General features: G+C 34.7%; 1 protein-coding gene across 1 annotated transcript; it reads right to left on the bottom strand.

Moving 5' to 3' along the window:
* Nucleotides 1-6,277: 6,277 nt before the first annotated feature.
* Nucleotides 6,278-21,385, bottom strand: LOC140981271 (protein DNA-DAMAGE INDUCIBLE 1-like). Its single transcript, XM_073447630.1, has 16 exons — nt 21,229-21,385; nt 21,067-21,099; nt 20,842-20,978; nt 20,569-20,677; nt 19,768-19,884; nt 19,028-19,093; nt 18,283-18,345; nt 18,174-18,218; nt 8,731-8,792; nt 8,555-8,648; nt 8,306-8,398; nt 8,156-8,225; nt 7,950-8,020; nt 7,127-7,172; nt 6,704-6,729; nt 6,278-6,576 (listed from the first exon to the last, which is right to left on the bottom strand). Exons 1-16 carry the CDS (start codon nt 21,292-21,294, stop codon nt 6,448-6,450), a joined length of 1,227 nt encoding a protein of 408 aa, XP_073303731.1. The 5' UTR covers nt 21,295-21,385; the 3' UTR covers nt 6,278-6,447.
* Nucleotides 21,386-21,992: the final 607 nt, after the last annotated feature.

Here is a 21,992-nt window from a genome sequence, read left to right as displayed (position 1 = left end):
TAGAAGAACTTTGTTCTCGATTGAAGTTCTTTGTTGAACTATGAACTCTTGAAGATCGGATGAAATAATCATTTTGAGAATGTATGAATCAAAGATGTTAACTATTCAGAGAACTTTGCTAGGAGGTTGAAGAACATGATAAATGTTATCAAAATGATAAATGATAGTTGTCTGTTGATATAGTATTATTACATTCGACAAAATTCAAACGATCACATGAAGCCTTAAAATATCATTTATTGAGATGATGAATTGAATGAAATAAATAGACATTCAACCAACTCAAATTAATTGGATCATGTTTTATTCAATTGAAAGAAAATAAATAAATATATATTTATTTATTAAAGAGTTGACCGACCCATACTTTGCAAGTTGTCTACACAAATATGATATATATGTGTGTCTATATATATTATATATGTCAATTTGTCAAAGAAATGGATGGAATTCACTGTGTAACATTAATCAACCTATTGTGCATGATATTATTTTGACAAAATTGTTTGGATTTCATTCGGAAAATTATAGCATAAATGTTGCATGAATTTATGTTATTTATTTTGCTTGATTATGTCCACTAATGTACAGTTTTGGCATTAGTTGAAAATTGGGGCTAATACTGTAATGGTGACATTCGGTGATTGTGGTGACAATTGGTGACTTGATTTTAAAATCAAGGGGTTGATTTTGAAGTATCCTGAAAATATGAAAAATAATTTTCAGATCCAAAACAATGATAAAAGTTGGTTTGGGAATTGATAATTGGTTAATCTTTATTAACCAAAAATTTGGATATGTATATATACGTATGCATATAATTCTGAAAATCCAATCCAAATTAATATATTTGACTTGAAATTAAAGTATATTAAATTTTCAAGTTCAATGCAATTTCCAAAACATGTTTATAAATTATTTTTGCATGTTAGATAAAATGTCAAATATTGTGGATTAGTGTTTGATGTGTACATGCAAATTTAATATTATATTTGCATTTATTCTTGAAATTTAAAATGCAATTAATATTGAAAAATAATTGGTAAATCAATATTCACATTATATTCATATTAAATTATATTGAGTTGTTTATAATTTGAAATGAACATATCAAGTAAGATGTGAATATAATATTATAAAATATTTCAGATGCTCACAAATGAACAAATAATCCTCACTTTATCACTACTCTGATAAAAGAGAAAAACTGATGAGAAGTCCACATTTTTATGTAAATGTGATCCTCACTTTATCACTACTCTGATTGAAGAGAAAAACTGATGGGACCGTATTTGTTCATATTAAGTAAAAATGTGAATATAAAGTTATTTAATGAAAAATTTTTGGCTTATAAAGATTCACATAAATGTGGATAATTAAGTTGAATAATAATTATAAAGGTGACATAAGAAACCATGATCTGAGGGAGTTCTTCAAAGATCGGTTTAAATTGCCTTGACTAGCCACTGGTATCCCTGAGGAACGTTGCTCTGACTAGGAGTTAGGTATTTAAAGGGCCTTAGCACTACCTAAATTTTCCTGGGAGCACTCTTGGAAAGTGTTGATTGTGTTGCTAAATATTATTATATAAAGATTTAAGTAAAGCCAAAATTTTTGTCCAGTGATCTGTATAATTTTAAATAATTAAGGTTTAGCCACAGCACCCTTAATTATGAGAAATTATACATTAAGTCAGATTTGGATCGCATTAAGGGCATTTATTAAGTATAAATAAATAAATACATAAAATTATCCAGTGATCCGTATAATTTTAAATAATTAAGGTTTAGCCACAGCTCCCTTAATTATGAGAAATTATACATTAAGTCGGTTAAAGATCACATAAAGGACATTTATAAAATCTAAATTTATATCTAGTGAACCGTCTAATTTTAAATAATTAATGTTTGGCCACAGCACCCTTAATTATGCAAAATTATACATTAAGTAGGCTGAGGATCACATGAAAGACATTTATTAAGAGCATAAATATTTAAAAATTTGTGATTTAATGTCTTAGTGATTCGTATAATTTTAATTTATTAAAGAATATCTATAGCATCTTTAATTGAATTAAAATTATACATTAATTTTTTAATCACATTTAGTTATAACAGACATAAATTACATAAAATTATTCATCATTTTGATAATATTTTGAGATGAATAATTATGAAAAATAAATATTTATGCATAAAGAATTTAATATTCTAGTGATTCGTATGATTTTAATTAATTGAAGAGTAGCCACAGCATCTTTGATTGAATTAAAATTATACATAAATTATGAGGATCACATTTGGTTATAATGAATATAAATTGTAATTAATTATATTTGAACATTGAAATTTATCTCACAAGAAATTTCGTTATGTTAAATATAATTAATTAGGATACAATATTGAATTATTTTCTTAATTTATTCACATGGATTGAGAATTGAATATAATTCAATAATTATATCATTAAGTTGTATGTATCTAATTGAATTAAAAAATTCAGTCCACAGACAATTTTTATGATTCATATGTAGATCATGATTTACATGGGTAAAACATGACATACGATTTATTGCTTCATTTAATAACATTAGCATGTATTCATTAATTTTGCAGCATATTGCTATTACTCTGATAATAATTTCTAAAATTCAAGTCTATAATTTTAAAGTGTGAAATTGAAGATTATTCTTCATACAATTTAAATGAGCACTATTGATATGAGAGGATATAGGGTACAAGGTACTATGACAGATACATGTTCATCACAAATCATGAGGTTGTGGAATCAAGAGATCCAAAATTTATGAGAATGACTTGATTAGTGGGAGCGATCAAATTCAGAATATTGATCAAGATGATGCTCATTCATCCACACAAGTTATATGTATTGATTGTTATTCACAACATCCTCTAATTAAAAAGTGTGTTGTGAAATCAATCGTATAAATTCCACAATTTGTTGGTCATGATCTTGTAGTTCTTAATGCTCATAAAAATATTGAATGATAAAAAATTCAATAGTAAGTAATGAAGCTTGAAAGTTGGTTCAACTGCCATTTATTTTTAAGATGAGTCTTCAAAACAAATAAAGTCTCATTAGGCAACATTGAACCGCATAAAGAATTCTTCTCTAATGATGATGAATATTTAATATTTCAATATTAAGAAAACGATATAGATTGAAACATGTCTCACATTAGTGGTATTTCAGGTTTTACAATATTATCTCTTCATTAAGTTTTGTTGAGAATATTGTGGGCCATTATGAATACCAGAAGGTTAGTGGGAGTTTAATTATTATCAGAGTAATATAAGTATTTGACCACTAAAAAAGCTGCAAAATATTTTGGGTTACTTTTATGGTATTAAAGTTTTACATGCTTATGTGAGACGAATTGACAATTTGAAAAGTGATTTGCTACTTTTACTATTGAGTAAAATTCGTCATTGAAGCACTATTGTGTGGTGTATTTTAAGGAGTTTCATTATGGGCTTAGAATTATGAATTCTATGTCTAAGCCATTAAGATTATATTACTGCAATTCAGTTATGGTCTTTGTGACTAAAGTGGTGGTCGAATTAAGTATATCGACATAATGTATTTTAAACTGTTGGAAAACGTGTTAATAAAGTGGTCATTGAACACGTTAGCACTGAATTGATGATCTTTTAACCTAAAGGCATGCAAATTTCAGACGTTAAAGGATCATATGGTAATTACTGATGGATTTGATTCCACAATAAATTTATGTTATATACATTTGGTTTTGATAATGAAACGCATTTAGTTATGATATTTCTCATATTCAGTTATGTACATATTCAGTTATCTTGAGAAAAATATCAATAAAGTTGGACCTCGAATAAACATTGGGTTTATTCATTAAGTTATACAGATTTGAGAGGCATAATGCATTGTGATACATGGAAGATCATACTCGCTTTTAGAGAACCGGTCGCCATGATTCATGTATTTGTTTTCTCCTATTGTGAATTAGATGTATATGTGTCAAGTGGGAGAATGTAGAAATATGACACATATTAAAAGAGGCGTGTACAAATTGATATTGGCGACGGCCAAGAAAATTTAGATGCGTACACGATTCTTCTTTTGACATTCATGCTCCCGACTTTTCTCGTTGATAGTATGAGAAACACCTATAAATAGAGGTGATTGAGGTCCCTAAACATACAATCTCATACAGAATAATACATCATCTATAGAGAGATTGGAGTGTTTAGAAGGCTTTAATCGAGAAGAAAAGCAGAGAATTTCAAAGTTTTAAATGGCCGGAGGTAACGCTCGATTAAGCTTCCGCATATTATATATCATGTTTATATATACGTAGAAACATAATTTTAAGAAAAATCTCTAACACGTGACTCACAAGACGTCGTACCCATTCAGTGAATGGGAGATCGAGAAATTGGGTAAACAGGCCGGGTTGGAGTTCATTGAAGCAGCTGCATTTTGCCTTTGGGATTACCCTGAATACTTGAATAGAAGAGGAGGAAATAATGGAACGTTTAATAAATTTAGTAGCAATCGCACTTTCCCAGTTGGGCAAAGCTGCACTTATAAATTCCGGAATTAGTGTCGAATGCATGTACTTATAGTTATATGCCATCTTATCTCCATGAATATATATAAAAGACACTTACCTTTCTGAGAAGTTTCTGACAAAGTGTTGAAACCAAAAGGCGGTTCAACGCTTGCTTTTCGAAAATAACAATCAAAATGGAATAATTTTGTAGATCAAATTTGAAGGTAGCTGCAGCCTAAACGAAATTGTAAGATGATAATTAAAAAAAACCCCGCAAAGCTAAGGCCTACTTGTCCATGAAAGGAGGAAATTCCGAGCATGGTTACAACTTTAAATCATAACATGAGAATCCGAAATCTCATCTTACAAGAAACGCATTTGATCGAGGGCTTCAATTTTTATCTTTCAACATCTCTGCATATGTTAAGTGAAGTTAATGTAAGTTTTAATAATTGTTCGCATTCTTTTAAAAAAAAGTGATTCTTAGATTTTTCTTTTTTTATTTTTCCATTTTTATTTTTCTTTGCAAATTCACAAAGAAAAATCTAAGTATCAAAAGTCATATGGTTCAATTTAATGTATATCATGGTACATANAGTTTGAGAGTTTATATTGACTTTGACAATCCTTTGTTTTGAGCTAGCTAGGTTCAAGTCACAATCTTAATATAGTATCAGAGCAAAAAATCACTGTCATGTGTTGGACGGTTCTATGGGTCACGGTAATGTCTTGTAAAAACTTCATGCTTTAATTGTTCATTCACTGACGTGAGGAGTGTGTTAAATGTTCCAAAATGATTGGATTAAATGATTGAGAGTTGTATATATGAACTTGAACAATCCTCTTCTCTTGATCTAGCTTTGGACATTGAGTTAGGTCCAAATTTCGATCTTTACAGTATATTATTCGTTATAGTATATTGGAGTTTCAAATTGTAAATTGAATTGTATTCATGCGATTGGAAATTTGCAAAAGAAAAATTTTAAGAAAATAAAACCTATGGTAATATCCTCTTCCAATTTCGAGTTTGATTTTACTTCGGTCCAGTTTGGATACTTTTTTCCCGGAATCGATTTTGCATTTCTCTATTTGTTATCAACGTATCTTACTATACTCAAAATAAAAATAAAAAAAGCTACTTTATGCGGAATAGAAATTTTATTTTTTAAGGAAAGAAAATTTGATTTTAGTGGATGAAATGCAATTGAGTAATTGGAGGTGAATGAAAGAGAGAAAATTCTTAAAATTACACAAAATTAAAGTATAAGAAGTTTTTAGTAATGTTTTAAAATCATAACATGCTTTTACGACTACTTGTTTTTCATACAAACTAGATTTTTGACTATTTTTACTCGAAGTAATGGTTTTGAGGGATTAAGTGCCTCAAGTGTGCTTATATTAGTCACATGTTGATGAGTCCCATGCGCAATTGCAAATGCCTACGAACATTCTGCAGCTTGACACCAACCAGAAGGTCCTGCATGCAAAACCTGGTTGGCTAATTACTAAAATTTTTTTATGCATAACGATTCCAAATATGTAAATCCGCAAACATTCCAAATATCCCCCGTCTCACCCACAATGTTGAACAAGACTGATATATAATAAATTTTCAATTTTTGACTACCTATGTTTGATGTTAGTTCCCAGAATTCGGTCCAACTTCGTAATCAAGCCATATATTCCTTGAAAAAACCCCAACACTTTGAACTTAAAGAAATACAAATTAAATTATAACAAAATTTATGTCACAAATAGCACCACTCCCTTAGAATCCAACACCCAGAATTTGTCACATTGCTTTTGCGGTTGTTGATCATCCAAATGAATGAATAATTCTAGCGTAGATAAGTTACAACAATCACGAGTATACCCTCAAAAGTAAAAATAAATCTAAATATTCAGCCTCCAAAAAGAAATCCAGCCGCTTGTTCTTCATTGCCATCGAAGAACTTGAGAGCTTGAATCACTTGTTCCCTCCCAAAACCTAGCTCGACCAGCTTCGCCACCTTGTCTTCAAAGTCAGGTCCCTGCTAACACACTTGATTGCTTAAATGCCAAAACTCACATAGCTTCATCAACTTGCCAAATTTTGAACTGAATAAAACTAGAACATATGTTTCTTTCAGGTAGAACTATAAAAAAGTGGAGATTTACCTGGGAATTGTTCCTGTCGGTACTTCCTGTAGGTCATGTAAAAGAGGAACATCAGCTCTACAAAACATAATTTCACCACATATACAAGATCCGATGGAAAATTAAGCCAGGAGTGAGTTTTAGGAAAACAACAGTCTTGCAATGCAGATAAATGGTAAAATGAAACATTCAAGTCCCAGGTACCATGATTTATTGTGTTCTCAGAAGCTGCAGCATGTCACTTACTACGGAAAACATTTAACAAAAACTTTTCATTTATATCTCTTGGCAATCATTTTAACTGTTCATTACAAGTTGCCATGCAATCTTGTTTTATCTTCAATTTTATACACCTCATGTTTGCATAGATATAGCAACGACTTTGAGTTGGACATGCTCAAATGAAGTAATGGTAGATGCTTAAGCAAATAAATTAGAACAAACCAGGAGGTGCTCCTGCTGGCTTACTATCTTTAGCAGCAGATGTTGCCTGGAAATCAGAAGACAGTGATCGTAGGTTATTCGGTGGAAATTTTTTTTTTAAATAAGAACATTGAAGTTTTAACAAAATAGAGAGGAAAGAAAACCTCTTGACAAAATTACTCAACATGCTGCAAATGATTTAACATTGAAGAATGCATCTAACCCCACATTAATCAAACCTATAGGGAAATTGAGAGGTAACCTAGCATATAATAGAATAAAAGCTCCTCATCCGGACAATTAGTGGGAAATGTGCAACTTATTTTATGGCTTAGAAGCCTGAGATTGCACTATTATTGCACAGTAAACCAGTCTCACTCATACTTTCAAGTTTTCAGGGAAACTTTTTCAAACATGATTAAAGATTTTAAAACTTTTTGTATTTTATTTAAAATTTATTCGAATAATAACTTCGACAGTTGAATAAGTGATCAAAAAAAATTGTGAAACAAAACAGTAGTTTGAAAAATATAAATATAAAAAGAATGAGAATGTAATGATTATATTTTGAATAATTGATTTGAAGCATGAGAAAAATAATTTGATAAAAAATTTTGAGAATAATTTTTTCTTTTTTTTTTCATCCAAACTCCACATCTGTGGCAGCTGATTCCCCATCCTTTAACTTTTGAACTTAAATTACAAAAAAAAAATAATAATAAATAAAATAAAATAAAAATTCAACCGGAGGAAATTATTGAACACGTCATGTCAATCACCAACCAATCAAAGAATGAGAGAAGGTAAAAATACACCTGAACTACAAGATTTTGTGAACCCTTACTTGTGCCCCTGAGCTAGAAGCTTCCTTGGCATACCGGTCTTCATCCAACAAGCGGGATGGAATATCCTTCTCTGTATTTCAATATATATTTGGCAAAAGATAATTCAGACTAATTTCCTCAAGGGAGAACCACAAAATGAGACCCATCGTCAATGTAAAAGTAAGCCTCAGGCGCAATTTATAAACACAAAATCTTAAACATCAACCTGCCAAAAAAGGTACCGCAACCTCTCCTCCACCAACTCTGAGCACATTCTCCTTTAGGTCAATAATGCACTGCACATGATTGTTTGTAAAGTACATCTACATAAAAATTAAAATATGCAAATTATTGAAAATACGAGTGAAGATAATACTTGGTGCTTGCGGAGCATATCCAGACCAAAAAGAAATTCCATGTTTGGAGAATCCAACACCGTGAATGAGCAAGGATAAAAAACGCTACCTATCTGCAAGTTACAAAGAAAAATGTTAAAATTCAGAGGAATGTTGCAAGAACAAAGGCATCAGCATCATAGGGGGATAAAAATATCAAAGAAAGGAGATTGAACTCCGACAAGGAAAAAGAGAAAAAAACCAAATGAACAATGTATTTTGTGTCGTACCTTGATTGGGGCAACATGTATCCGACCAACAATCTCAGACTGGCCAACTCCATGAGCAATACCCCTATACCTTGTATCCAAGAGCCTCAACAATCTGGGAGAATGAGGAAATGCCAATCAGAATTACTCTCTTTCATATAATAGTTGAAGAACCACCTAATTTCAGCACGTCTTACCCACAACGCTCTGCACAACTTTTAGATATAATTGTCGATTGCGCCCCACTATCAACAAAAGCCTGAAATAAATACAACTATGATTGCTTGCCTTCTTTCTTTAAATAAGAGAATGCTTGGTATTCAACAATCAATAAGCACAAATCGTTGATCAAATAACCGTGATGTCGATAGAGCTTATATTTTAGGTTGACGAGAGTTTCAGACTATGGACAGATCAAAACAAAGAAATACAGATGCATGAGAATAAAAGACATTGTATTGACTGTCTGGAATGTCATTCTTTTCTCGTGCACATTCTGTTACAAGGAGCTTCATTATATACCCAGCTATCCGCCTAAACTAATGCTACACAATATTAGCTATCCTAAAATAACCCAACATATTAGGTATAAAATAGTTCCTGATAATTTTGTACAAAAAATTGATTTAGTTTATGTACAAATATGAAATGCAAGATAATGGATGGGAAGCGGGTTTAGCAAGGAATGTTACATTCAGAAGCCCATGGGAATTGATTTCTCGAACTTACCCGGTTTTCCATCATTTAGTGAGGGTGGTGGCTAAAAAAGGAATATCATTAGATTTTGGAAAGATAAGTGGTGGGGAGATTCATCTTTCAATGACCTTTACCCATCTTTATTTCTTTATTTCAGATTTCTTCGCTTCATAACAAGCCTATTATCCAGTTCATTCCAGAAGAAGGAGCTCGTTCTTCTTCATCCCGGGTCTTGCACTTCTGTAGGGATTTGAGTGACGAGGAAGTGAATGAGTTGATTTCTTTGTTAGGGTCTTTAGATAATGTTATGTTGGTTGTGGATGGTATAGATGTCAGGGTTTGGGAAGGGGATTCTTCAGGATCTTTTTCTATTAAATCTTTCTGAGTTTTTCTTCCCGATCAATGCGTTATTTCCTTCTTTTCATTATATATGGAAAGTACCAATCCCACAAAAGGTTCAGGTATTCTCGTGGAACGTAACTCTGGGTAAATTGTCAACTTGTGTTACGTTGCAAAAGAGATTACCTACTTGTGCACTATGTTCGAATTGGTGTGTACTCTGCCGGAAAGAGGAAGAGACTCGAGATCATATGCTTATGCATTGTCCATTCACTTGTATTTGGTCCAAAACTCTAGAAGAGTTGGGACTAATGTGTGTTGTTCCAAGATCAACGCGCAAATTGTTTGTTTTAGATATTGGTCGTGATATTGGCAAGAGAGGCAATATTTTTTGGAGTGTGACAGTCCGTTGTATATTTTGGTCAATCTTGTTGGAGCGAAATAGTAGGATCTTCGACGATACAGCAGAATCAGCTGAAGAGTGGTGGGAAAAGATCAAATTTAAGGCTTCAGTTTGGATTAGCAAGCATTCAGAATTCAACAATTTCTCTGTTTCAGATTTAGTCAAGGATTGGAGCTTTATATGTTGTTGATGTAATAGGAGTTTCAATTATCTTTTATAATACTAATATAACGACGTTTCTTATTAAAAAAAAAACAAAAAGATTTAGTTTATTAGACACACTCCCCTCAAGTTGGCGCAAAGATATTTATCATGCCCGACTTGCTAGTGAAATCTTCAAACTTAGGTCGAAAGTGACCTTTAGTGAACCCATCTGCAACCTGTTGTTCCGTAGTAATGTAAGGCATACATATTGCTCAACTTTCCAACTTTTCCTTGATAAAATGTTGGTCAATCTCAATATGTTTAGTTCGATCATGCTGGACTGGATTGTTTGCAATATTAATTGCTGACTTGTTATCACAGAATGGTTTCATTGGGACTTCTCATTCTAATTTTAAATCTTCTAGAACCCTCTTCTGCCACAATAGTTCACATACTCCATTCACCACAGCCCTCAGCTCTGCTTCAGCACTGCTCCTAGCCACAACACTTTGTTTTTTGGTTCTCCAGCTGACTAGGTTTCCCCACATGAACATGCTGCATGCCGAGGTTGACTATCTACCACATTTGATCCAATCCAATTAGCATATGTAAAGCCCTCTATGCTCTTCTGACTACAATTTTTGAACAGCATTCCTTTTTCCCAAGAGTGTTCTTCAAGTATCTCAAGATCTTGTAGATGGCTTCCAAATGTTCCTCATAAGGTGAGTGCATGAATTGACTCACCATGCTCACAGAACATGCAATATTGGGTCGTGTGTGAGAAACATAAATTAATTTCCCCAAAAGTCATTGATATCTCCCTACCTCAACATCCCAATTTCTTCAAGTAGGTCTGAGATATATTTCCTTTGTGAGACATAAATTCTTTTTCTCGATCTGGCAACTTCCATTCCCAAGAAATAATGCAAGGGATCCAATTCCTTGACCTCAAATTCTGATGCAAGACATTTTTTCAGTCTGATTATTTTAATGTCATCGCTTCCAGTTAGAATTGTGTCATCAACATATACTATCAGAACTACCACCTTTTCACTCTCAGTATGTTTCATGAACATTGTGTGATTTGATTGTTAGTCCATAGAGAGATTTTTTTAACTTGCAAATCATACCACCTCCAAATTGATCTTCAAAGTCGGGGGGAGCCTCCGTATACATTTCCATTTTAAATTTACCATTGAGAGTAGCGTTTTCCACATCCAGTTGGTGTAGCGACCAATCTAGATTCACAGCTACATAGAGTAAAATCCTGATTGTATTCAAGTTTGCCACAGAAGCAAACGTTTCCTGATAATCGACCCAATTTGTTTGAGTAAATACCTTGGCAACAAGTCTGGCTTTATACCGCTCCAATGACCCATCAGAGTTAAGTTTCACATTGAACATTCATTTACAACCCACTATTTGTTTTCTTATAGGTAAAGTTATTAGCTCCCGGGTTTCTTTCTTTTTCAATGCTTTCACCTCCTCAAGAACAGCTTCCTTCCAATCTAGAACAATTAGAGCCTCATGTATAGACTTAGAAACCTCCACACAATGTAACTGAGAGATAAAACTGGAAAAGGATTTAGAAATATTCTTGTAGGACATATGGTTAGATAACAGATGTTGGGTGCATGCTCTGGTGCCTTTTCTAAGTGCAATGGGAATATCCGACGTTAATATGAGATAAATTAGATTCCATATTTGAATGCTGAGAGACAATGATGTCAGATTCTTGTCTTGGCTAAGACTCATGGATGTGTGGAATCACGGGGCATTGCTTCCTTTGAGGTTGTCTTCTCACATAGACATGATCAAATACTCTCATTTTCAATTTCTTGTGTGGACCCTAACTCTGGTGATGGTACTGGTGGGTCTACACTCATATCGACTATGACATCAGAGGGACTTCTATTATGAGGAATAAGGCTAGCAAACGAGTCTTCAAGTATGTTCTCCCTCTGAAGAGAAGTAAAATAGGTTTGAGACTCAAAGATCGTGGCATCCATTGTCACAAAAACCTTTTTGTGCGAGGATCAAAACATTTATATCCCTTTTCGTAGGGGAATACCCTAAGAAAACATATTTTAATGCCTGGGGATCCAACTTATCTCGCTCATGCAGATGTACAAAAGGCTATACATTCAATAACTCAAATTCATAAATCAGAGGCTAAGTGTGGTACGGAAAAACGGTTTTTAAACATTGATAAAGGTGAGTTGAGATTCAAGATTCTAGATGGCATTTTATTAATCAAATAGACAGTAGTAAGGATGGAAGAGTACTTGGGTGCCCCAGTAGTGAACATGAGAAACCTAGCCACTTCGAGGAGATGTCTATTTTTCCTTTCTGTTATACCATTTTGTTGGAGAGTTCATACACATGAGTTTTGATGAATTATCCCATTTTTGAACAAAAAATGCCCCTAGAATCTAATTAAAGTACTCTTTCCCATTGTCACTACGAAACACTTTAATATTTTTCAAAAACTACGTCTGAACCATAATATAAAAAATTTTCAACACTTGTGCAGCTTCTGATTTTTCAGGAAATAAGTACACCCAAGTCATTCGTGTAGGATCATCAATAAACATGATAAACCATTTTTTTCCAGATATTGTAGGAGTTTTAAATGGTCTCCAAACATCACTATGAACAAGTGAAAAAGGCGTAGATGCTCAATATGAATGTTCCGGAAAGGTAGTTCGATGATGTTTAGCATATTGACACACTTCACACTGGAATTCAATAAAGCTTTTATTCTTAAATAAGACTAGAAACACAGGTTTCCACATGAGAAATTTGAATGTCCTAGTCTACGATGCAATAACATTATATCGTCATTACTTGAACTTGGTTCCATGATAGATTGTAGAGCTTGTACAAGCGAGCCAAACTTCTCAAAGTAGTAAAATCCCCTTTTTTCCCTAGCACTGCCAATCATCATCCCTGATTCCGAATCAAATTCACATGAATTTTGAGAAAGTGACAATTAAGCTCTCGAGTTAACTGACTAATCGACAATATATCCAGTGTTCTAAAACTAGGGCTAGGCGGCCGCCTATGAATTTCCTAGGCGCTAGGCGCCACTCGACCACATTGAAAAGGTGCTAGGCAGCCAACCTAGGCGGCAAGGGGCTCCTAGGCGGGCCTAAGCGTTTAGAGTTTTTTTGAGAATTTTTTTTGGTTTTTTAATTTTTGAACGCCTAATTAAACCGAACACGACATAGAAAGAATTATAGGTTTCTGCTTCTAATTTTTTGGGATTGAAAGCCCAATTTAACACTATTTGTTGGTTTGCGTTGTCCCTAACACATCACTTTCATCTTCTATGTCTGCTTACTTCTGCACACATAAGAAAATCGAGCCAGACCCTAAACGTAATTTTTTTCTTTATTTTGATTTCTCTTGCATTACCTATTATCCTAACCCACCGTAAGCAAAAGAAGTAGGAGGAATGAACCATGTGTCAATTGGATTTTAACCAAGTTTGGGCTGAAATTTATTCTAAGAACCATTACAAGTCTCTTGATACCCTGGAATCTAACTAGCGGCGCCTAGTCCCCGCCGAGGCGGCCTAAGCTTTGGGCAATGGTCTAGCGCCCAACTAGCGCCTAGCGATTTTTAAAACCTTGAATAAATCACAATACAGATTAGGGACATGGAAAATATTGTGGAGGTTCAAGATTCTAAAGAGCCATCGGCTATTCTTATTTTCTTGTTTCCTGCACATGGAGTGTAAGAGAATAAAAGCTTAGACGAACCTGTCATGTGATCAATAGCCCCGGAATCTTTAACCCATGGATCTCCGGATAAAATGGATGCATGAAAGCCATGTGCTGAAACAGATTACCTTGCTGGGCTAGGGAACTAGAGGATGGCGCAGAGGTGGACTGGAAAAGTTTATACAATTGATCTAACTGTTCCTTACTGAAAGAAGGTGTCCCTGGTGTGACCCTGGCTTCTTCCTCGGTTCCAGATTGATTTGCTCTAGGTTCACGACCCTTTGGCTTGGAAAATTTTGGCTTCCAATTCGGTGGTTTACCATGCAAATTCCAACAAGTTTCCTTTGTGTTGTTTGGTTTGCCACTGCATTCGCACTTGATTCCCTCCCCTTTCTGGCCTGGTCGAAACTGCTAGTTGCTAGCAAACCTGCTTGTTTTTTTTGACACCAAGGCCAACACTTCAGTTGCAGGCAAGGACTTGTCCCTTAGCATTACCCTTCGTCTGCCATCTTCTCTCTTTACTTCTGCAAAGACTTCATCGAGTGATGGCAGAGATGTCCTCCTCAGAATCTTGCCATGCACATCATCTAGGTCTCGATTTAGCCCAGCAAGAAAAACATATACCTGATTCTGGTATGTTATGTTGTCATTCTTGCATTCCCAAGTATCTTCATAACACAGGTCTAGCTCCTCCCATAATGTCCACATCTCGTTGTAACAGTCAATCACATTTTTTTCCCTTTGCTTGGAGTTCTATAGTGTGGTTTTGAGCTAAAAAATCTGGGAAGAATTCTCTAAACCAAAGTACTTCTCCCTCACAGCATCCCAGAAGTCATTCGCAGTGGTTTTCCCGATTAATGGTTCCATGGAATATCAGCCATGCAATCACCATGGAATTCTCTGTTCCATGAATTCCACCTTGAATCCTTATTTTCAGGCTCTGATGTCTCTCTCGTCAAATAGCCCAGTCTGCCTTTACCATCAATAACCAATTTACTGGGCCCATTCTAGAAAGTTTTTATCATTCAATTTATGAATGGTGAGATGGATAGATGAATTCTCAAGCCCATTAGGGTTTACTGTATACATCTTTTGTGATTTTGGGCCCATAATCTGGTTGGAAACTTCTGACTTTTCTCCTCATTTGACCTAGACATTATCATGTCTTCTCAGGCTCTACAGGTGCATCGGATTTGACGCCCATGTGTTATCAGCTCTTCACAAGGTACGTATGAGTATTGTTCTTCAAGCCCAGAGGGGGTTCGCTCCTTCACAAGGTCCCTAATGGCGTTATCAAAGCCTTACAGCTCTAATACCATATGGACAGATCGAAACAAATAAATATGAATGTGCAGAAAAATATTCTATTTAAGATTTAGATTTAATTAGATTTAGATTGATTTAGATTTGATTTTGGTTATTATGTTTTCTTATTTTGTGCTATTTTGTTTCCTTAGTTGATGGGATCACATCAACTATATATTTGGACTGCATATTGTTATGGGAATAAGAAGAAAAAGTATGTATTTCTTCATGTTATCAGAGCCGATTTCGGTATTCTAGCCGTCCCTAGCCGCCTCTTTCACTCTCGTCCGGCAGTCCTCATTCGGTCTTCATCTGTCTCTTTTCACTCTTATTCGTCCGACAGTCCTTACCCTTTTTTTTCATCCTCATTCCATCCTCATTCATCCGGCCATACTCATGACTAAATACGGCACCAAATACGGCATGACATCAAATACATCTTCTTCGTAAGTCACTTCCTCCGAAGTCAATTCCCCAATCTCCTCCATCCCTGACTTCTCTAATATTGTTACAAACCACAAACTCCATGGCCAGAATTATCTTCAATGGTCACAATCTGCGTTCATGTATATTTGCAGTAGAGTGAAGGATGAACATCTCACGGGTGAAACCGCAGCTCAGCAGACTACGGATCCCAAACACCGATCCTGGAAGATTGATGATCACCTTGTTATGTCTTGGCTGATAAATTCCATGACTACTGAAGTCGGAGAAAATTTCCTACTTCACAAAACAGCCAAGGACATATGGGAAGTGGCACATGAAACATATTCAAGCACAGAAAATACCTCTGAACTACTTGAGGTTGAGATGAGACTGTATGATATTAAACAAGGGGATATGAGCGTTACTTAGTACTTTAACACTCTCACACGCTACTGGCTGCAACTAGACCTACACGAAGTATATTTTTGGAAGTGTGTTAATGAATCTACATTGTATAAGAAGATAGTTGAGCAGAAAAGGACAGTTCGATTTCTCTTTGGCCTAAACAGGGACCTAGATGAAGTCAGAGGTGGAGTCATGGGAATCAAGCCCTTTCCTAACCTTAGAGAGGCATTTGCAGAAGTTAGGAGAGAGAAAAGTAGGAAAAGGCTGATGTTAACAGAAAGTAAACCTGCAGTGGAAGGCTCGGCTTTATTCACCCACAACTCCTCAACCCAATAGGTCTGGCAAAGGACGACCCTGGTGTGACCATTGCAAGAAACTGAGTCATGTCAAGGCTACTTGCTGGAAATTACACGGCAAACCAGTAGATTGGAAGCCATCCAACACTTGGGTTGAGAGAAAAACCCGTGCAAATAATGCTACTACCACAGAGATTGGTACCGAGGGTAGTCCTTTCACCAGAGAGCAAAAGAGACATTGCAGAAAATGCTAAATCAAACATTGAGCCCCGGACAATCATCCCACGCACCTGCCAAGTCACACACAGTGCTTCTTGCACACCAAGGTATCATGTCCTATGCTCATATTGTCAAAAATAAATCATTACAGCCATGAATAATCGACTCAGGGGCCTCAAATCATATGACTGGAGACTCCAGCCTCCTAAAAAATTATCAGCCGTGCACGATTAATTCTAGAGTACGAATAGCTGATGGCTCTTTATCACCTGTGGCAGGAATACGATCAATTCAATTGACAAGGGACCTTCAACTTTCTTCTGTTCTTTATGTTCCAAAATTGAATTGTAATTTGATTTCTATCAGTCGACTTACGCGGGATCTTAACTGTGTGACTAAGTTTTATTCCAATCTTTGTGATTTTCAGGCAGTGGATTCAGGGAAGTTGATTGGCAGTGCTGAGATGCATGATGGCCTGTATTTACTCAAAGGAAATAATCTCTTCAGTAGACAAGTTCACTCACAAGACCTTGGTCATGCATCAAATTCAGTCAAGTGTTTCCCAAATTCTGTGCCTTTTCCTAATTTAGCGTCTGTTGAAAGCCAAGTTATGTTATGACATCTTCGCCTTGGTCATCCTAACTTTGATTATATAGGAAAGTTGTTTCCCAATATATTCATTAATAAAAGTTCAAGCGCTTACCAATATGAAATTTGTCAACTTGTCAAACATACAAGAAGTATATATCCGAGCTTACAATACAACCCTTCATCTCTGTTCTCTATAAGTCATGGTGATATCTAGGGACCCGCACGCATCAAGAATATTAATGGGGCTACCAGATGTTTAGTGACAGTCAAGTTGCTACCAGCATAGCCAAGAATCCTGTTCATCATGACAGAACTAAACATATTGAGATCGATAGACATTTCATATCAGAGAAGGTGAACAAAAGAATTGTTCAACTCAGTTATGTTCCAACACAATAGTAGATTGCTGACGTTCTCACCAAAGCACTTCCAAGAGCTGCTTTCGATGAATTAAACTCCAAGCTTGGTTTGCATGATATATACAACCCAGCTTGAGGGGGAGTGTAAAAGAATATTCTATTTAAGATTTAGATTTGATTAGGATTTAGATTTGATTTGATTAGATTTAGATTGATTTAGATTTGATTTTGGTTATTTTGTTTCATTATTTTGTGCTATATTGTTTCCTTAGTTGATGGGATCACATCAACTATATCTTTGGACTGCATATTGTTATGGAAATAAGAAGAAAAAGTCTGTATTTCTTCAGAATGCATGAGAATAATAGACATTGTATTGACTATCTGTAATGTAATTCTTTTCTCACATACATTATGATACAAGGAACTTCATTATATACTCAGCCAGCAGCCTAAACTAATGCTACAGAATATTACATATCCTAAAATAACTCAACATATTAGCTATAAAATATTTCATAATAATTTTGTACAAATAATTGATTTAGTTTCCATTTCTCTACAGGGACGAAAGGACAGGTCTAAACTACACAACTGTATACTGTTCAGCGGCTACACATTAACACATGATCACGCTCATATAAAACCTAGCATTTGTGTGCCAAAATACACATCGATGGCTTCCTTTTGGTTCACAGATTGTAAAATCATACTACTTTACCAAGTCGGTACCTTCAACGGAACACCATTAACTTCCATGTCAACGTACAACATTACCTGAAAAGAAACCAAGGTTTAGTCATCATCGAGAGTAAAATGCACGGCAAAAAGACAAGCATACCACTCTTGCAAAAGCTTCAGGGTTGTATTCCAACGCAGCAGCCCAGTTCTCGTCAATGCCTTTCTGTCAACCACAAATGCAATTAGTAGAAAACCATTAATTATTATTACCTCTTATCAAAAGCCATGAATAGAGTAATTCAAAAAGCCGTATACCAAAAAAGGGAAAGTTTCTACTACAAATTCACAGTGTTTTCCATGAACACCCATAAAGAGTCCCAATGAACAATAAAGCACAGAAAATCATATTTGAACCAAAATTACTATTACGAAGATAAAAAAGCCTTGAGATTTCAACACAAAAAATATTATTGTATTACAGATAACAGAAACAAAGTTCTTTGGCATGGTCCTTCCCCACATACCCGACACAAAATGCGACAAATATTATACAAACAACAATTCAAAGTAAAGCCTTCAGCAGCTACCTCAATCCTAAAGGTAAACGATAAAACTTAATTGAAATATGGTAACCAAAATAATCATGTGGTACACTGAAAAATCTGTCAATCCTTGGAACCTTGGTGAAGATATAATATTTAACATGAGGAAAGTAGCATGAAAGATAAGATTTATAAGGTTTAAAATCAGAAAACAATTTTTTGACAAGCCTAACTAAATACAAATTTACGGTAAAATCTTGCAGAAACCAAAAAAAAAAAGAACATTGAACTCATAATGGACAACCCAAGACAGTTAACATCAAATAAAGACACCTAATAACAGCGAGGAAGGAAACAATGTACCTGGCGAATGGCAGCTTCAATTTTCCTTTGTGTGTCCACATCAAATGGGTCAGCATACAGTAAAGCCTATATCAAGAAAATCTTCGAGAAAATTAGCTTGGGAAATAAAAGTGCAAGAAAATCTAATCAGACACAATAAAAACAATTCAACAGACATTATGTCTGCTGTTCATTCCCTTATATGACAAGAGAATGCAAAGAAAAAATCTCAGGACAAAAATTTATACAAAAAAGTGTAATGCTTAAGTTCCAACTTTGAACCTCCAATTATTATCAAAGTATATATGTAACAAAATTATTGAAACAAAATTTCCCTGCAAAACAATGCATAAACAACAGTAGGGCTGGATCTTAAGATATAAGAAAGCCCGTCTTTATAACACCCAAAGACATAGGAAGCAACTACCTCAAGGCAAATTAATAATTATGTAGATACATGCGAATGGTAAAACAAAAGAAACAACTTCTTTCAGGATATCCTCTTTACATTTTTTTGGATCTGGAAAACAATTACACATTCAAGTGACAAAACCGTACTTCAACCTAATCAATGTATTGTGCAAAAGGAATATTATTCAGCCTGGAGACAAATAAAATGAAACTTAAATTCTAACGTGTGAGTCATCATGTAAATATCACGACCTAGTGACTTGTGATGGATAAAAATTAAACCAATCGTTCACAACTAATTAGAATCCATGAGAAGAACTACAAGGGTGCATCAGACGGGATTTTATTACCATCTCCTCTTCTTGTTGACGCCGTAATTCAGTTCTCTGGAGATTGCGTGCACGTAAAAGGCCTTGCAACTTGTCGAGATCATTTCCAAGAATAGCTTGTGCTAACTCAGGATCGCTCTAACAGTTGGCATATAAATAATTATAAATAAATCATTTCATGTTAGCTATGGAAAAAAGAAAAAACACCAAAATAATCCATGAAATTATATGTATAATATATTTTATTCAAATTTCAAAGCCACAAGCAACAACTTAGCATCTTCAAAAATTATCGGCGGAACAAAGAAAATACTTGTGAGTAAAACTACTAGGTCATCATTAAGAATTAATTGAAATTGGTGTTCACCCCCTACATAATTTCATCTACTCTTGAGCCACTAAAAGGGGAATTTTTTTCAGCAGGAAACATAATCCATACAGGTACCATAAAGAGTAGTGATCCTACATTTCATTTTCATGAGATATAACCAATGTTGCGCCCATATGCTTTTCACTATGGCAAGCTCTTTATCATCAGACGAGCAGTTAAGCATACTATGAGGATACGAAGAAAAGTACGAAAATTCCTGTAGCCCCTAAACATGCGGATTCAATAACTCGATCCATAGATGAAGGCAGACTCCATTGATCCAATCATTTGAATTTTTACATTAAGTTACATCTTATATGTATTCCTATTCTCTTCTCGCTTTTGTTGATAGGGATTGAACAATTGACACTGGATCCAGAGTTCAAATTTTGCGGAGCATCCTTTAAATAGACTGAAAGTGAGTAGGCAGTAAAGAACAGAGTTTTCCATACCTGAAACAACTGGGTCATTATATTGGAATCGCCTCGTAACTGCTGCTGGAATGAGGAGGGATTTACAGCTGAACCATCAGGATTGAAAGCCGCTTCATTTACAGATGCTCTACAACAGGTCACAACAAAAACATCAACTTAATTTCCAAGTGAAGGGGAAGGAAGACCAGCCAGAATGTATTGAAAAAATACTTCTGAACTTGAATAGGATTATATATTACTAAAAGGGAATGCACTATAAATCATAATTCAAACTTATTAAAGGGCACCAACCTGGGACGAGAAGATGAAGCTTTAGAGACCATCATGACCAAATCTCCATCACCAACACCAAGAACACCCAATTTCTCCGCATTCCTCATCTCTCTACCATTATACAGCAACTGTTGCTGCTGGAGTGGAATCTTTGTCTGTGAATTCAACGTTCCAATAATTTGCAATCAAATTTCAGCAAACAGATCGCAAAACAGAAACTTAAAAGGGTAGATTTAGTCAAACCTCGACTTCCAGAAGAGCTTTCAGATTCTCAACCTGAGATTAAAGAGATAAAAATCGAACATTGACAAAAATAAAAATGAACTAAAGGGAGGGAGTCTTTTCTTAATCAAACCATGTCCAAAACAAAGAATTAGAATTTAAGAGTAACCAGAAGAAAATTACAGATTCATCACGATCCACATCTAACGTAAGAATTTGCTCGTCGGCAGTCATTACAGTAATCTTCATCTTCTTCAGTTGGATTAAACTCGATTTCTTCGATGAGAAGCGCGGCTCTCTTGTGCCTGTAGGAGTCAATCCAATTAACTTTTTTTCATTATTTATTTATTATGTGTAATCATCGAATTCCATATCCATCCCATACTCGTCCATATCCCCGCTTTTTCGGGTTTGGCGATTAAATTTCGGGGATCAACTTCTCATCTCCGTCTCCATCCCTGTTTCAAAAATATTAAAATGACAAGACGACGACGGATTCGAAGATTTTCTCAAACAAAAACTTATTATTATCTATTATTATTAGAAATAATATTAATATTAATATAAATATCAATATTAATAATATTAATATTTTAAAAAATAATATTATTATATTATTAATACTAATAATACTATTATTTTATTATTGATATTATTTTCATAGCGGGTTCGGGGATTTCGGGGATGGGGATAGTAATCTCATACCCGCCACTATCCCCATTCCCGAACTACATCGGGGATTTAAAAAAATCCTGGAACCCGAACCCAAACCCGAAAAAATCGGAGATCCCCATCCCGTTTCGAATTTTCCTCGTGGGCCCCAAACCCATGGGGAAAGTTGTCAACCCTACCTACGATACCCTTTTTGTTTTTTTTTCAATTTCCGAAGGTAAATATCCAAATAAACCCAAAAAACAAAAAGTATCCTAATTATTCAGAAAAATCAA

Source organism: Primulina huaijiensis, chromosome 1 (genome assembly GCF_012295235.1).
Source record: "Primulina huaijiensis isolate GDHJ02 chromosome 1, ASM1229523v2, whole genome shotgun sequence".
NCBI lineage: Eukaryota > Viridiplantae > Streptophyta > Magnoliopsida > Lamiales > Gesneriaceae > Primulina > Primulina huaijiensis.
This window is presented reverse-complemented; position numbering and strand designations above follow the sequence as displayed.